Genomic DNA, 17500 nt, shown 5'->3' on the forward strand with positions numbered 1-17500 from the left:
GGCAAGTTATTGTATAACGACGGTTTATTCTGTAGTCTATCAAAACAATTTAAATCTTAAAGGGACTAATAATTTTGTCCTTAATTTTGTTTAAACAATTAAAAAACTGCTTTTATTCTAGCTGAAATAATACAAATAAGACTTTCTCCAGAAGAAAAAGTATTATCAGGCATACTGTCAAAATTTCCTTGCTCTGTTAAACATTATTTGGGAAATATTTAAAAAAGAAAAAAAATCAAAGGGGGGCTAATAATTCTGACTTCAACTGTATATATATTTTGCTGCTTGTTCAAACTACTTACTTAAAATGAGCTCAAACAACACAATTCTTGGGGCGGTTTAGGGGACAGCTTAATAGTTTTATGTTCAGTCAACTTAAAATGGTAGAAACCATTGAAGCCGCGGTCACGCTGCACTTTTTCGCCCCATAGACTTCCATTCATACTTGTGTGAATACGTCAGACTGAAAATGCAAGCTTGTGCGACAAGTGGGACCAATCACTTACATTTTTCTAATGTCTCATCTTGTTTAATCCCACCCCTTTTCGCAGTGCCATATGACAAAATTTCGCAAGCTCAAACTCTAGTGTTACCATGGTATAAAGTCGATTTGTGTTGGAATGACATGAAGAGATGGTGTGGAAGCCAGCATTTTTTACACTGAACAAACTACTTGTAGTTAAACTACACTGCAATTCCTTCATGTGGTTCCAACACAAATCCATTAAGTTAACTTCGTTGTTTCATGTTCAACCCACTTAAATTTGTAAAAACAATTGAGTTTTTGCACAAAAAAAAAACAAAAAAAAACTCAGGAATTGTGTTGATTCAGTTCATTTTTAATTTGTAGTTTTAACCTTTAAGTATAATTTTTTTTGGAGTGTACTGTTAATAGTGGAAATTATTATTATTACTAAATGATAAATTATTACAATAGTGTAAATAATTTTTGGTTGATCGTAATATATTCCACACTTAACTTTTCTATTAAAATAATTTGTTCTGAAAAAAAGAATTGAATTGCGAATCATTTTCATTTTTATTACAATTTTCAATACTTTATTAAATAGACACCTTCAACAACTCTGATATCCTTACAGCTTGTCATTCAATTTTCTTTTCGGCTTAGTCCCTTTATTAATCTGGGGTCACCACATCGAAACGAACTGCCAACTTTTCCAGCACATGTTCTACTCAGTGGATGCTCTTCCAGCTGCAACCCATCTCTGGGAAACATCCACACACACTCATTCACACTCATACATTACAGACAATTTAGCCAACCCAATTCACCTGTACCGCATGTCTTTGGACTGTGTGGGAAACCGGAGCACCTGGAGGAAACCCACGCCAACACAGGGAGAACATGCAAACTCTACACAGAAACGCCAACTGACCTTCTTGCTGTGAGGCGACAGCACTACCTACTACGCCACTGCGTCACCTACAGTTTGTCAGATTATCATTAATAATTTGTTCTAAAAAACTATTTAATTGCGAGTCATTTTCACTTATTATAGTTTTTAAAACTGTAATAAATAAACTTGCAGTTATGTGTAATTCTTCTCTCCTGCTTATTATGAAAGTCTTATCAATTGTTTTACATTTATCAAATTTAATAATGTATTTTTGTATTTAGGTTGCCTTTTTTAAATCTGCCAGGGGGCAACAGATCAAAATTAGCCCTCTGGCTAACTCTGGCTTATTTAATAATAATTAAAAAAAAATGCTGTTAATTTGTTGATTAATGCATTGTCTCTGTTAAATAAAATAACTAAAAATAAACTGATGATATCAGAATTGTTAAAGGTTTTTGTCAAAAATTATCAAGAAGAATTTGTTCTGAAAAAAAAAATGAATTTAACTGTGAGTAATTTAATTTTTTTATTACAATTATTAAAACTGACGAAGCAGTGACGCAGTAGGTAGTGCTGTCGCCTTACATCAAGAAGGTCGCTGGTTCGAATCTCTGCTCAGTTGGCGTTTCTGTGTGGAGTTTGCATGTTCTCACTGTGTTCGCATGGGTTTCCTCCGGGTGCTCCGGTTTCCCCCACAGTCCAAAGGCATGTGGTACAGGTGAATTGGGTAAGCTAAGTTGTCCGTAGGGTATGAGTGTGTGTGTGAATGTGTGCGTGGATGTTTCCCAGAGATGGGTTGCGGCTGGAAGGGCATCCGCTGCGTAAAAACTTGCTAAATAACTGGGCAGTTCATTCCGCTTTGGTGACCCCAGATTAATAAAGGGACTAAGCTGACAAGAAAATGAAATGAAAATGAATGAATGAAATTATTAAAACTACTAAATAAACTGAGGATATTAAAATTGTTAAAGGTGTCTGTCAAAAATGACCACAAAAATTTGTTCTGAAAAAAAGTGTCATTTTTTATTACTGTTTTTTAAAAGTATTGTAAATAAACTGTGAGGATTGTAAACTGTGAGCAGAATTGTTGTAGGTGTCTAATTATTATTTTTTTTAATTGTGTCGTGCAGGAGAAGAGTTGCTGAAGCTGGGTGAGGAGGACGAGCAGGGCTGGTGTAAAGGTCAGCTGACCAGCGGAGAAAAAGGCCTCTACCCTGCTAACTACGTCCAGATCATCACATCCTGATGAGCCGCTTATCCCGGACGAGCCCCCTCTAAAGTCTGTGTGCGTCACAGTCAACTACGCCAGTCGTGATGAAAAAACACACACGCGCAACTGCATGATGGATCCAATGTTGATAGAAGGTCAGAAAGAGAAGCACAGTTCAGTGTTTTCTTTATTTTCGCAGACACGCTAGAGGACTTTCAGAGTAGTTTGTTCCCCTCCGTCCTCGCGCTTAACGGAAGATCAGTGCCTTTATTGAAACGCTATTAATGGACACGTTTTATGTCTGCAAGAAAATTTAGTTCCGAGGGAAAGCGCGTGAATCGCCGCAGTTGGATTTTCCTTCTATTATTTTAGTATTTCACATTTCAGATATGTATCGCAATCATTTCAAGTATTTGATCAAATCTACGCTGACTTTATATTCAGGTCCTTCACGAGAAGCGTGTTAGTGTGTTGATGTATTTCGAGTTATATGTTAGATCGTTATAGTTAAACCGAATATTTCTTTTGCCTGTAGTTCTAAACCGAAGGATTCTTCATTTGCATATTTACGTTTTCGCAAAGATATATATATATGGATTTATAATATACAAAGTATCACCGGGCAGATGGAATCTTCATCGTTGGATGTTTTATCTGGGAGGAGATTCTGGAATCTAGTTGGCGGGATCGTTTTACTTTTTAATTGATCACTTTTGTTTTATTTGGAGCGCAGGAAACTTTTGTTGTCAAAGTATGAGAGAGAGGGGAAGAAACCTCTGTGTGTCTGTATGTGTGCGAGAGAGAGAAAGAGAGTGCTCATGGGAAATATTTCCACATGCTTTGCCTCCAATGTGCCCCACTGTGAACAAGGTTTTACATCAATCTACTGTATCAGCCAATACTAATCAATGTAAAATAAAACACCAAATAAACATGAATGAGATTCTTATATCTGTGTAGAGTTTTTAAATTAGCTGTGTTTTGTGATATGTATGGATGGAAATGGACAGAAAATGATGTCTGTTAAAGGGCACCTATGATAAAATCCATCTTTTGGAAGCTGTTTGGCCAGAACTGTGTGTTGGTATAGTGCAGGGGTGTCAAACTCAATTCCTGGAGGGCCGAAGCGCTGCACAGTTTAGTTTCAACTCTGCTCCAACACACTTACCTGTAGGTTTCAAACAAGCCTGAAGGACTCAATTAGTTTGATCAGGTGTGTTTAATTAGGGTTGGAACTAAACTGTGCAGAGCTGCGGCCCTTTTGGAACTGAGTTTGACACCTGTGGTATAGTGTGTCCACAAACATATAGGGGTGATATAAAAACAATAAGGCCCAATCCCAATTCTATTTTTGTACCCCTTCCCCATGGCGCTTAAAATAGAGTGTGTAGGGGAAGGGCTTTAAAATTTACCTCTAAGAAAAGGGACACCACTACAACACCTGCACACGTCATCATATGTCATCACAATCTTTTGCTTCATATGAGATCAGACGATAGCATGGCAGGCACTGAGGCACATGGGGACGTTGGGTGGGGAGAACTAACAGCTACATTGTGTTCAGAGCAGAAAATTCTAAAGCTCTAAAAGGTATAAATATTCTGAGGGGTGTTTTGACATTCTGGAGACACAAAAGACTGATCTCAAAGGGCACCTATTTTACCCCCTTTCCAAAATTTAAGTTGTGATGTATGGAATACTGTTTCTGGGCCCAAGCCGCTACTCATTTGAAATATTTGTGAGGAAATATTTGTTAATGATTACTTTTTTTATTCATATCCCACATTAAAGTGACTTTTATATCAAATCGTGGTGTACTCAACCGTCTCTGTAGGCATCAAAGGCACCAATTTAAAACAATTTATAGAAAATTTTCACTTTCTGGCCATCGTATATTAGGCATAGATATAGAGTTGAAGTCAGAATTATTAGCCCCTCTTTGATATATATATTTTTTTCCTTTTTAAATATTTCCCAAATGATGTTTAACAGAGCAAGGAAATTTTCACAGTATGTCTGATAATATTTTATCTTCTGGAGAAAGTCTTATTTGTTTTATTTTGGCTAGAATAAAAGCAGTTTTTTTTTTTTTTTTTTTACATTTTAAGGTAAAAATTATTAGCCCCTTTAAGCTATATTTTTTGATAGTCTACAGAACAAACCATCATTATACAATGACTTGCCTAATTACCCTAACCTGCCTAGTTAACCTAATTAACCTAGTTAAGCCTTAAAATGTCACTTTAAGCTGTATAGAAGTGTCTTGAAAAATATCTAGTCAAATATTATTCCCTGTCATCATGGCAAAGACAAAACAAATCCGTTATTAGAGATGATTTATTAAAACTATTATGTTTGGAAATGTGCTGAGAAAATAATCTCTCCGTTAAACAGAAATTGTAGGTAAAAATAAACGGGGGTGAATAATTCAGGGGGCTAATAGTTCTGACTTATTGTATAAATTGCGTTTGTGACTTTTGAAAGTATTACATCGCTTTGTAACCGTTTATTATTACCATTATAAGCAGAAGCCGCTTCGCATTATAGATTATGAAAGGTATCATAAAAAATCCAACATGATATTCTTACATACAGTAAAATGTAATTGAGCAAAACTGTTTTAATTGATCGGAGCAGCAACTCTAACTCATTTGCAAACCTAAAGACTCAAAATTCCTCATTCATTTTTTTTGTCATGCCTCAATAGGGTTATTCCCTTTTGTCTTACACCGCTATAAGAGTAATGTTAAATCTGGCTAAAAAAAAAAGATGATTCAAGATCATAGATAAATCAAAATCATTCTACACAGTTCTTGGCTTTAGTTATGCGCAATAGTTTGGAACAGCTGTGATGAGCCCGGTATCAAAAATCCTGGAAATCAAACATGTTTGATATGAGTGTGGAGGCTCCGATGTGTGTTCTAGAACATTACGGGGTGCGATTCTATCTTAAAACGGCTCACCAGATGATCCAGCCTGATCTCACGAGGAAATGCGAGTTTTTTATTTCTCAGTTTAGTGGCTAATTCATTCAGAGTTCAGTCGTACAAAAAGGTAAGATTTTAAGGAGGCGTGGCACCAATCCCCACCCAAATTGTACTAAATTGTATGAAGTAGTCTGTAGTCTGTAGTCTGAGCCCAGCTTTAAAGTTTGAGAGATTATGGTTGAATGTGTCAGGGAAACGCCTGTTTTTGTTTCTCATGCGTCTCTTAGCAACATGAGCTGCATTTCTTTGGGGTCCAGTCAAGTGCGATTCTCAATCTTTACTAAACTTTTTTTGTTTTTCAAAAGGTCAACAAATGCACGATGCCTACATTTAAAAAATAAAATCATGTTTATAATCATGTTTAAAATCATGTTTAAAACGGTGTTCTATTCATGTTGTTTTGGGAAATGCAGGCCACTTAAGCGGTGTGGGATAAATCGAAACGATGACTCAAACTCTTCACAAATACAGTAATCTCTTCAGAAATCTTCAGGGATGACTTGCTGGAGCATGTTGAACATACTTCTGTCAGGGTTTGCTTTGTCAGGCTTTTGCACAATTATTTAGTTGAAACCTGTTCATGAAGCTGCTGAGTTTTTTTTTTTCTCTTCTAAGAAATTGTAAAGGAAAGTCTTTTTCGTAAAAAGTAAAGTTCACAAAATACAATGTCACTGATTTGCATGGGAGAAAACAAAATTATTTATTTTCAATATTACTGTGGACTGCATGTATTTTACTATAGGTGGGCATAGATTATTTTTTTTTTATCTAGATTAATCTCACTGTAATCTTGCAATCAATCTAGATTAAAATGGCTCATTTAAATTCTGCTGAAGGAATTCAGAATATGTGTGTAACCCTAATAATAAGTCTTTGAGAATGGGTTCCTCAAGCCAGGTGGCGCATTAGACCAGGGCGCATCTCCTGTTTCCAAAATGCTTCACAAACTACTTGAGAAACTGTTCTTTATGATAATTAATGCCGAAAATAAATTATGTTCAATAAGATGTACTTGTGTTTACTAGTTTATTTATTAAAACATGCATTTTGAACTGTAGGCCTACATAAGCTCGAAACAGTGATTTATTATTATTTTTTTATCACCTTAATCTGACTAAAGTCATAACTGAACTAAACAGAAATGGAATTAAGATGTAGAGTATGCATATAATAGTAGCATTATTAAATTGACTGACTTTTCGCCGGCTGTCGTTTCTGTGCGAAGTTAGCATGTTCTTCCCCTGCTTGTGTGGGTTTCCCCAGTTTCCTCCCACATTCCAAAAAAAAATGCACCATAAATTAATTGATCAATCTAAATGTAGCACTTCCGTCAAACTCTCATCCAGCAGCATATCTCTTCATACCAATCATTTTCTGTCATCAGCTCTTATCAAAAAAGAGAGTTCTCGAGACCTACCCGAGCTCAGAGCTCCCCTCTCGCCCTGCAAACGGGAGGGAGCCCAGGGCTCAAGCACTTTTGAGCTCAGGGCTCTCTCCCGGGACAGCATACCAAACTTGCTTTATAATCAATCATCAGCTAAGTGTGAACTCTTGATCTATGTTTGTAACGACGGACCTTGCTAGTGCGTTTTAGTTTTAAAACGCCGTTTTAGATCAAAAGCGATCCGCGTCCACACTAGCGTTTCGACTAGCATTTCTGAACTTATCTGTCCACACTACGCCACCAAAAACGTATATCAAGTGACCATTCGCGCACTCTGAGCATGCACGTTTTAGTATAAACAGAAAACATGCGTCTCGCTCGGCATTTGGTTATTGTTAGTCAACAAATGCCGGTTGAACATTAAACGCGATGGCAAAGAAAGCAAGAGAGGTATTTTTGTGGACAGACGATGAGGTCGAGTTGTTACTAAAAGTAACAAATGAATAACAGCACGATGACGCCTAAAACAGACAATAGTGCAAACAACGCTCCCATTTCTGTGTCCATGTTGTTGTTTACAGTACTGTCTTCCAGTAGTGTTAAAGCCATGTGTTATAGTCATGTGATAGGGGCTTGACGAATAAGGGAAGGATACGCAATGACACAAAAGTCCCAATCAGGGAGCGAATCTCAGCAGTCCCGCCTCCGTTTTCAGACGTCTCCGTTTTTCCTCATCCACACTGAGACAGAGCAGCAGCGTTTTAGAATGAAAATGGCCTCTCCAGCATTTTCAAAACGCTCCGTTTTTGGCGCTCGAAAACTCCGGCGTAGTGTGTACGGATGGCGTAACCGTGGCAAAACTTATGCATTTTCAAACTAAAACGCATTAGTGTAAAAAGGTATAAGTTGGCTAACAATGTTTTCGGAAACACACCCCAGGCCAACACGCATACAGTCACCACCAATCAATCTCAATAAAACTTTTTACAAACATCCTGGACAGACTGTTGTGCAGACATTTAGTTAATTATAGTTTTTCTTTTTTAAGAAAAGTTGTTCAAAAAAATCAAATGTAGACAACTGAGATTTTCATTTGAAACATGTGGCTAAGAACTTTTTTTGATAAGGCAAGTAAAATATTCCATCCTGTATATGTCTGAAATTTGATTAATAATGGTTTTAAAGTCTTAAATTTGACTTGATGAAACCTACAGGAACCCTTTATGATTTACTCCTAAATCGGCTAGTTAGTCTTAAGATGGTTTTATGAACACAGGTTCTGTTATATAATGGGTCTACCATTTCTGTACTGTGAAGTATAGAATAAATAGTTCAACATGTTCTGTCAAACCACTGAAAGGCCTGTTGAAGCATCGCTGGTCCCTTTATTCATTGATTAAGTGTCAGACATCCTCTGCCAGAATCAGTCAATACAAGAACAGTGTCATTTGATGAGTGTTCTGTAAAAACTGCACCATTCTAATGCTTTTCAAAGGGTAAATCAGATGTGTTGTTTTAAAGGGATAGTTCACCCAAAAAACAAAAGTCATCATTTACTCAACCTTCAAGTTTCTCTCTTTTGTTAAACACTAAAGGAGATATTTCAAAACCACTGGCTTTCATTGTAATTGTTTTTCCTACAATGGAAGTTAATGGTTACCAGTTTTCAGCTTTCTTTAGAATGTGTTTAGCAAGGTTTGTAACCCATTGAGAGAGAGTAAATGGTGAGTAAATTTTCATTTTTGGATGAACTATCCCTTTAAGACACTCATTATTCAATAATATCGTGCCCTGCAATATAATAACGCTGTACAAATATATTATCTAATTCATTATCCTGAACAAAAGCTGTGCTCGACTCCTTCAGGAAGATCTGTAAACGATTTAGAGTTATTTTGCTCTTAAGATAAAGGAAATTCACAGTAATTACAAAAAGCTCTCTCCTTTTTTCCAACAGCTTCCAAAAAACACAAAATGGTGTGAAGTTGTTTTTGTTTTTAAAGTTCCCTGAGTTTTCTCTCCACGAGATCAGCGGTGAGGTTCTGTTTGCAGTCTCGCAGCGCTTGAATGAGATCTTCCACTCGGGCGTTCTCCTTCTTGATCCTCATCCACTGTCTGATGAGCTCTCTGACCTGCTCCTCCAGATCACGGCTGTGCTTCTCCTGGATTCCCTCCAGCTGTGTCTGCTGAAGCCCCAGCTTTCTTCCAACGGAGGGCCACTTTTTACCCAGCTGCTCAACCACTACTTCGGTTGCTGTGTTGATTCTCTCTAAAAAGAGACACAGAAAGCGTTTGAATTGAATGTTGGTTGGTTCTTCCCCAGACTATTGACCTTATTCTACAAGTGCGCTTGTTTTTGTGATCGTTTTAGAACTTTAGATTCAGTTGCCTGTAGGAGAAATGACAAGGAATAATAAACGGTAAAACTATTAGCTGTACAAACAAGTGTGTTCATGACTATACATAAAAAAAGGAAAAAATAATAAGAAAAATTTAGTTTCCAACATTAAGAGTCATAACATGCTGTTTTTAATGTCTACAAATAAGTGGTTGTCAAGAATAAGGTCAATACAGAGTATCAGAACTGTTGACCTCTATGTAGCTTCTCGCCCTTAGATCAGCTGCTGCTTAGAGTGCCAAAGGCAAAGTGTAAATTGATAATCCCAAATCCTGGAATGAGTTGCCTCTTTTCATTAGGCAGGGAGCTTCATTGGCTATGTTTCCATCCAAAGATGCTAATTAAATGCGCAAAACTGGAATATCGCATAAGACGTGCGAATAAAGCAGCATTTCCATCCAATTCAAAGTCAAAAAGAATAAAAATTAGAGGTGTGAACCTATACTGGTCTCACGGTTCGGTTACGACTATCATGCCTTCGATTCGGTTCAATTCGATATCTCGGTGCATTGATGATGCTTTCTATATACAGTGTTATATTTTAGGGGGGAGGCTATAACAAGCTGTCTGTATAAACACAGACACTCAGCACCACACTGTCTCTCATTCAAACACACACACACACACACTTAAGCCCTCGCAACAGGGAGAGCTCGCGCTAAGCGGAGCAGAAAAACAAAAAAAAAAGAAGCACTTTTCCGACGGTCCCTTACTGAGAGCTCCTCTCAGCGCGAGCTCTCCCGGCTAAACTCATATTGCGAGGGCTTAAACGGAGCATTGCTCGTAATGTCGAGCGAAAAAAAAGAAAGACAGCTGTGAAACATAACCAGCTTTGTCTTTTTGTAGGAAACACACTTTAGATCTTTTTAGGGTAAGAGGTTTTTGAGTTATTGCCGTCTATAACTGAATGTGTGTCAGGAAAATCGAAAACAAAACCAACTGAAGCGCGCTCATTTCTGGCGCCCCACTGGATATACAGCGCCCTTAGCATTTGCCTATGGTGCCTATGCCACGGGCCGGCCCTGAGTTGCCTGAGTGTTGTAAATACTTCCGCTCACCTCCCTCGCGACAGAGCGCATAGGAGATAAATGACGTCAGTAAATAATAACCGGTTATGATTATTACTGAACCGATACAGAATTGTCCGCGTCTGCATGGAGGTGCACCGAAGAAACAATTAATTTTGACACCCCTAATAAAAATCGTCATAAACTGGCACCAAATGTCACCAGTAAAACAGAATTTGCTGTGGTAGGAGAAGCTGCATGAATCTTTTCTTCATTTAATAAATGACTTGCGCCTCAGAAGACAAATGTCAACATGTAATGAACGCGTGGGGGTGTTTGAAGGCATCAGATGTGAAGCACAGATGCTCTTGACAATTCTGGAGGTAATTAATAATATAATAACACTAATACTGAGATGGTTAATGCGTTTTAGAATGACAAATGGGTAAATGGAAACACAGTTACTGTCTTTGTTCAAATGCCATCTCAAAAAAAACAAGCTTTTTTTTCCTTCTTGGCCTTTGACACCTGATTTGATATTTTGTTTAATAGGGTTTATGTAGGGGTTAGGGGCAGGACACGCCAAGCCGACAGCAAACAACTAGCACTGATGAAACCCAAATATGGATCAAATGGACAAAAGCCAAATGAGTGCACATTCTTTTGCCCAATTTACGTTTAACGGAAAGAAGGTTTTTCTCGAACACTTTTCTAAACATATTAGAAATGAGTTACTCAAACTATTACCTGATTTCTTTTATCTTTGCCATGATGACAGTAAATAATATTTTACTAGATATTTCTCAAGATACTAGTATTCAGCTTAAAGTGACATTTAAAGGCTTAATTAGGGTAATTAGGCACGTTATTGTATAACAGTGGTTTGTCTTTTAGACGATCAGAAAAAAAAATATTGCTTAAGGGGGCTGATAATATATTGACCCTAAAATGGTTTAAAACAAAACTAGCTCTGTTAAACATAATTTGGAATATATTAGTAAAACCCTCTACTTCTTTAAACTCTATTTGACTTGCTTTCTTCTGTTAAACACATAAATAATATAGTTGGAAAAAGTTGGAAACCGGTAACCATTGACTTCCATATTTGTTTTTCTACTATGGAAGTCAATGGTTACAGGTTTTCAGCTTTCATTAAAATATCTCCATTAGTGTTCAATAGAAAAAAGAAAAAGAAAAACAGTGTGAGTCTTTTTTTTTATTTTTGGGTAAACTATCCCTTTAAGATCATGGTGCAAAAATGTGTACACCCCAATGGATGTTTAAGAGAAATGTATCAAATAAAAAAAGAAATAAAATGGACAAAAAGCAGGAGAGCCATAAAAATACACAGTTGAAGTCAGAATTATTAGCCCCCCTTTGATTTTTTCTTCTTTTTTTAGATATTTCTTAAATGTTGTTTAACAGGGTGAAGCAGTGGCGCAGTAGGTAGTGCTGTCGCCTCACAGCAAGAATGTCGCTGGGTCGCTGGTTTGAGCCTCGGCTCAGTTGGTGTTTCTGTGTGGAGTTTGCATGTTCTCCCTGCCTTCGCCTTGGTTTACCCCAATGTCCAAAGACATGCGGTACAGGTGAATTGGGTAAGCTAAATTGTCTGTAGTGTATGAGTGTGTGTGTGACTGGGTTGCGGCTGGCAGGGCATACCCTGAGTAAAAATGTGCTGGACAAGTTGGCGGTTCGATCCACTGTGGCGACCCCGGATTAATAAAGGGACTAAGCCGACAAGAAAATGAATGAATGAATGATGTTTAACAGGACAAGGAAATGTTCACAGTATGTCTAATAATATTTTTTCTTCTGGAGAAAGTCTTATTTGTTTTATTTCAGCTAGAATAAAGAATAAAGACTTTTTTTAACCACTAATATACAATAACTTGCCTAATTACCCTAACCTGCCTAGTTAACCTAATTAACCTAGTTAAGCCTTTAACTGTCACTAAGCTGTATAGAAGTGTCTTGAAAAATATGTAGTCCAATATTATTTAGTCGTCATGGCAAAGATAAAATAAATCAGTTATTAGAGATGAGTTATTAAAACTATTATGTTCAGAAATGTGGTGAAGAAATCTTCTCTCCGTTAAACAAAAATTGGGGAAAAAATAAACGGGCGAATAATTCAGGGGGGTTAACAATTCTGACTTCAACAGTATATTTAGTTGAATTTTTGTAGTTTAATTGTAATAATCTTATTTGAATTGAAATGTATGATCTATTTCTAAAGATGTTTGGTGAGCAGCACTCTTATTATAATGAATATAAAACTGTTTTATTTAAACGCACCAAGTTATATTGTCAATATTTACAGGGATGGATAAAAATATTGATTTTTAAACAGGGCTGTGTGTGTGTGTGTGTGTGTGTGTGTGTGTGTGTGTGTGTGTGTGTGTGTGTGTGTGTGTGTGTGTGTGTTTTGGGGTGGAGTTTAAGGGCTTGTCTAGAAAATGATAAGAGTACACATTCACATTCTTTAAGGAGCATTTCAACTCACACATTGCAGTTTCTTTATGCTTGTGATCTCTTGTCAGTTTCTTTTGTCGTGAAACACGAGATGAGTTGTACATTTCTTTGAGATTTGCTGATGCTCACAAGACGTACTTTCCGGAAATTCCTTCAGTTTGCTGCTGCTGTTGTGGCAGTTTATGACCGCACAGCTTAGCCCTGCACTCATTTCTATAATAATTTCTGTTTTTAACTCAGGTTACTTAGGAAAAGATGATCGTACAAATAAATTAATCTGCTCATTTTACAAACCTCAATTACAACCATTTACAAATCGTGTTTGCATTCTTTTTAACCTAAACAAATAGCTATATTCTAATACTTTTACTCACCCTCACATGTATCCAAACTTTTGTCAGATCGTTTAATCAATTGAGGTAGAGTTGGTTTTATATTCGCACATTCCTTCATTTAACGTTGCCTATATTATCTACTACACTAATTTGACTATGGGTCTGAAATCACATGTAAATATGACTTGAAAACAACATTAGCTCTAATTTGTTTGACTGTGCACAATGTTGTATTTTGATATTCATTGGCTGCTTATATGATTTCACTATTTAGAGTTTACAAATAATACTTTTCTGAAATTATATTATTAAGGAGAAAGTCTGAATGTGCAAATATAAAACCAACTTTACCTCAATATTTAATCTGTTGAGCACAAAAGAAGATATTTTGGTGAATGATGAAAACAGGTAACTATTGACCTCCGTAGAATGAGTGAAAATATGGTGGAAGTCAACCAGTTTCCAACATTTTTCAAAATATCTTCTTTTGTGTTCAACGCAACTCATAGCTTTAGAAAAAGTGGTGGGAGAGTAAATGACAACAGAACTCTTAAAAAGTACAATTTATTACCAAAATGGCACTGAAATTAACCATTTAAATTAAACCACTTCACTCATATGGGTTTCTTTGACTACCTTTGGATTTGTCAAAGTCTTAGGGATTTTGGAGGAACATAAATCTCCCAGGTTTTATTTAAAATGTAGCTTGTGGGTTTGGATTTAATGAAAATTATGTAGAGTTAAATGTGACCCCATTTACAAGACTTCAAACTGTTAATTTGTTTCAGGTGATGCAATGTAAGAATAGAACCCCTGTCGTTGGGATAATGCGTATATAACCAATAATTTTTAGTAAACAGGTTACAGATTACTAACTTGCTCATTGAAAGGAGTAAATGTTGACACGGCTTGCCACAAAGCATTTCACATATTCGTGACAAGACGGAAGCAGAGTAAACATCACCTCAGTGAAAAAAGTAACACAAAACAACAGAATACACAGAAATGTCGTTTAAATTAGACCTTACTCTGACTTTAAACCATTGTTTCATCCAAAATTACAGTAGTTTATAAGGTTACACGTAAAATATCGAACTTCGTTAAGTGGAAACCACACTGACGTTACACCTGACTGACAGACATGAGAATTTCAAGAATTACAGTACAAGTGTAACGTTACCAACCTCGCTCTTTCGCGTCCAGACCACCAGCCGGGCTTCTTGACGTTTGCCTGTCATAATCGTCTATTTTTTCAATAAGAACTGTCTGACCGACTTTGTCAAGAAGTGTTCGTAAAAGCTCAGTGTTTTCAGGCCCAATTGCAGTTCTTTCGATCAAGCACTCGAAGAGTTCAATCCCGGTGTCGATTTTCTCAAGTTTTTTCTTCCCGATGCCGACGTCAGTGCACAAAAACTTTAATTTGGCCACGTTATCATCTGTAAGCTTGTCGGAAATTTCTAGCAACATTGCTCGGAATCCTCTCTTGTCCATGTTTGAATGCTAACACGGCACTGCCGCTCGACTCATCTCCGCTTTCGCTTTCAACTCTCGGTCTGAAGTTTAGCGAGGACTCGTAAAATCCCCTCCCTCTCTCTCTCCTGCTTCTGAAGACACCCTGCTGCTCTGCTCTGCTCTGCTCTGAATGATCTGCTGCTGGACACCAAAACGACAAAATGTATTTCGCTTTAAAGATGACTTGTTTTAGAAATGGCTTCTTTTTTTGATGTTGTAGCTTAATGATTCGTTTGCTAAGCAGTGTCCGATTCGTGATTCAGAACTGTTCTTCTGAATCACTTTATTGGCTTCAACAGTTCGACCTTTGAACATTAGTAGCATAATATAAACAATTTGCATTTTGAGCTAGTCTTAAAAAGCACTAATAAAGGTCCAAAACAATAGACGCCATTACATTTGATTTTCCATAAGGATACAACTGCACTAGCTATTAAAATCCTTACAAACCATACAACATTATCCATTAAAGCACAGGTGTCAAACTCAGTTCCTGGAGGGCTGCAGCTCTGCACAGTTTAGCTTTAACCCTAATCAAACACACCTGATCAAACTGAGTCCTTCAGGCTATTTGAAGCAGGGTTGGAACTCAAATCTGCAGGGCTGCTGCCTCAGGAACTCAATTTGACCCCCCTGCATTAAAAGTAGCTTATTTGAATGTTTTCTTGTGTATTGGACACATTTCATAACAAATTATTAGTTATAACATGCTACATATTAATAAAAAAAATTAGGCCTACCAAGTTAAAATGTATAAACAGTTTTTTTTTTTACATTATTAACAGTTAAACCATTCCTTAACCATTGAAACAGTTTTTTCTATTTATTTTTCTGTGTGAACCATGTTTTTTTGTAATGATTAATCTCTGTGTGAAATCAAAGTTTACCAAGGTTTTTTTTTTTACTCTGCTAGCTCACATTAAGTTTACACAGACACCAATAATCCGATTTTAATATGATTAAGACAATACTCTGATTAAGAGGCTACCATGTAAACAGAGATTTGATTAATTTAAATAATTTTGATATAATCGAACTAAACAGAAATCAGATTAAGACGTGGGGTATGATTTTACTCGCATTATTGAAGTGTAATTCAGACATGTAAACACCTTAATCAAACTATTAGCGAGGCAGTGGCGCCCCCAGAAAATTTTCTTAGAGGTGGCCAGAAGAGGCCTCACCAAATCTTTGGGTGGCACACAAAAAACTAATGAATTTGAGTAGTTATATTTTTGTTTCTGGTAAATGAAATAATGTTCATAATGTAATTCATTTAATTAATTACTCTTGAAATATTACAATTTATTTCTTGAAATAATTCAGCAAGTACATGTGCAAGCCAAATGAAAATCAATATTTAGTTTAAAAACACTTTTCATATATATAAATATATTTTCAGTTATTTTTCACACTTTTATTGCACAGCATACAGTATATGCCACGTCTAAAAGGAATGAAGATTAATGGATTAATTAATAAAACAAAGACAACTAACACACAATAACTGCATACACACACTCTCACTATACTTATTCAATGAATGAATCAGCTCTGTCAGTGGCACCAATCAATAAACAATAATTTAGTAGATGCTATTTATTTATTTATTTATTAAAAATATTGTGAATTAAAGTACATTTAAATTAATAATATCAACAGCAAAGTAATATTAGGGTGGCCAGTTTACACAGGGGTGGCCGTGGGAAAAAAATGTTTCTGAATGAAAATGAAAGTGCCGAACTGCTGTTAAAGTCAACAAATTTAAAATTAAACACCTGAAATTACATGAAACTCCGGAGGAAATGTGGATAGCGTGGTGACAGCATGCAATTGTTGTTTAAAACAAAAAGCATGATGCATTTCATTGTTTTAGGCAGGTTTTATCACTTTGTGATTTTGGCCTTGAAAACACATTTTACAGCCTGAGTAGCAAGAATACAGCTTCAGTACTCAAATCCAAGATCCCTCAATATGTGCTATAACATGTAAAACGGGATTATGAAAGGAGCATTCAAAAAGTAAACACTGTAATCATATTATTGTCTAATTCAGATTAGGGCAAATCATTTGATTACTGATGTCCATGTAAACAGTCACTGTTATTCTTATCGTGCAAGGTAATCCACTAAAAATGAATGTTTAAAATTAAAAATGAACTGCTTCCGGGTTTGGAGAGCCCGATCTTCTGTCATGAAGTATAAATAATAAATACTTCCAGGAACATCAAAGAAACCTTTCCTTATTATCCAATACAGTAGTCAACATTTGAAGTAGATTAAAATCAAAACCTTTTATCAAAGTTGTCCAAAAATTATGGAAAAATACCCACTCTTATCTTAGGACTTTTTGACCAACTTAAAATGTTGATTTCTATATATAATATTCAGGAAACCAAACTAAAAATAGCTGGGGAGCAGCTGAAAGGGTTAATCTAAGAAAAATAATGTCAATTAATTATAGAACAGAGTAAATAAGAGTATATCTCTACAAATAACAGGAAAAAAAACATAAGATAACCATAAACTAACAATAAAAATGCTGGTTTAAAATAACCCAACATTGGGTCAAATATGGACAAACCTAACATTTGGTTAATATTTTTTTTAATTCAACTTTAATTATACTTTTTAACCTATTGGTTGGGTTTGTCCTTATATTTGATCTAACATTGGAGAACATTCATTTTCTTTTCGGCTTAGTCCCTTCATCAGGGGTCATCACAGCGGAATGAACCGCCAACTTAACACTGTGAAAACATTGGAGGACAACAACGCAGAATTTTTAAAAGTGTAGACAAGGCATTTGTTGTAAAAGTTTGGTAATACAAATGGTAA

At 36.2% G+C, this 17500-nt stretch overlaps 2 protein-coding genes across 10 annotated transcripts in view; one reads left to right on the forward strand and one right to left on the reverse strand.

The window, feature by feature from the left end:
- The window catches only part of pacsin3 (protein kinase C and casein kinase substrate in neurons 3), an 86309-nt gene extending 82792 nt beyond the window's left edge, over window positions 1-3517 (forward strand). For 8 of the 9 annotated variants that reach the window (XM_073906340.1, XM_005166593.4, XM_005166594.4 and 5 more), the window contains one exon: window positions 2489-3517. In XM_073906340.1, coding sequence (XP_073762441.1) covers window positions 2489-2604 — 116 coding nt within the window. In that variant the 3' untranslated portion in view covers window positions 2605-3517. 9 annotated transcript variants of the gene reach the window in all.
- A 4787-nt stretch (window positions 3518-8304) lies between these two features.
- On the reverse strand, window positions 8305-14898 carry fadd (Fas (tnfrsf6)-associated via death domain). The gene is made up of 2 exons (NM_001386360.1): window positions 14336-14898; window positions 8305-9208 (listed from the first exon to the last, which is right to left on the reverse strand). The coding sequence occupies exons 1-2, from the start codon at window positions 14640-14642 to the stop codon at window positions 8937-8939; spliced, it is 579 nt and encodes a 192-aa protein (NP_001373289.1). The 5' UTR covers window positions 14643-14898; the 3' UTR covers window positions 8305-8936.
- Window positions 14899-17500: the final 2602 nt, after the last annotated feature.

This window comes from Danio rerio, chromosome 7 (genome assembly GCF_049306965.1).
Source record: "Danio rerio strain Tuebingen ecotype United States chromosome 7, GRCz12tu, whole genome shotgun sequence".
In the NCBI taxonomy this organism is placed as follows: domain Eukaryota; kingdom Metazoa; phylum Chordata; class Actinopteri; order Cypriniformes; family Danionidae; genus Danio; species Danio rerio.

What these genes read in the sequence shown, in the direction of transcription:
- fadd (NM_001386360.1), bottom strand. Translation starts at nt 14,642, where the DNA reads ATGGACAAGAGAGGATTCCGAGCAATGTTGCTAGAAATTTCCGACAAG. An exon ending in TCTGGACGCGAAAGAGCGAG is followed by an intron (nt 9,209 to 14,335) that starts GTTGGTAACGTT and finishes GTCTCTTTTTAG; the next exon opens with AGAGAATCAACACAGCAACC.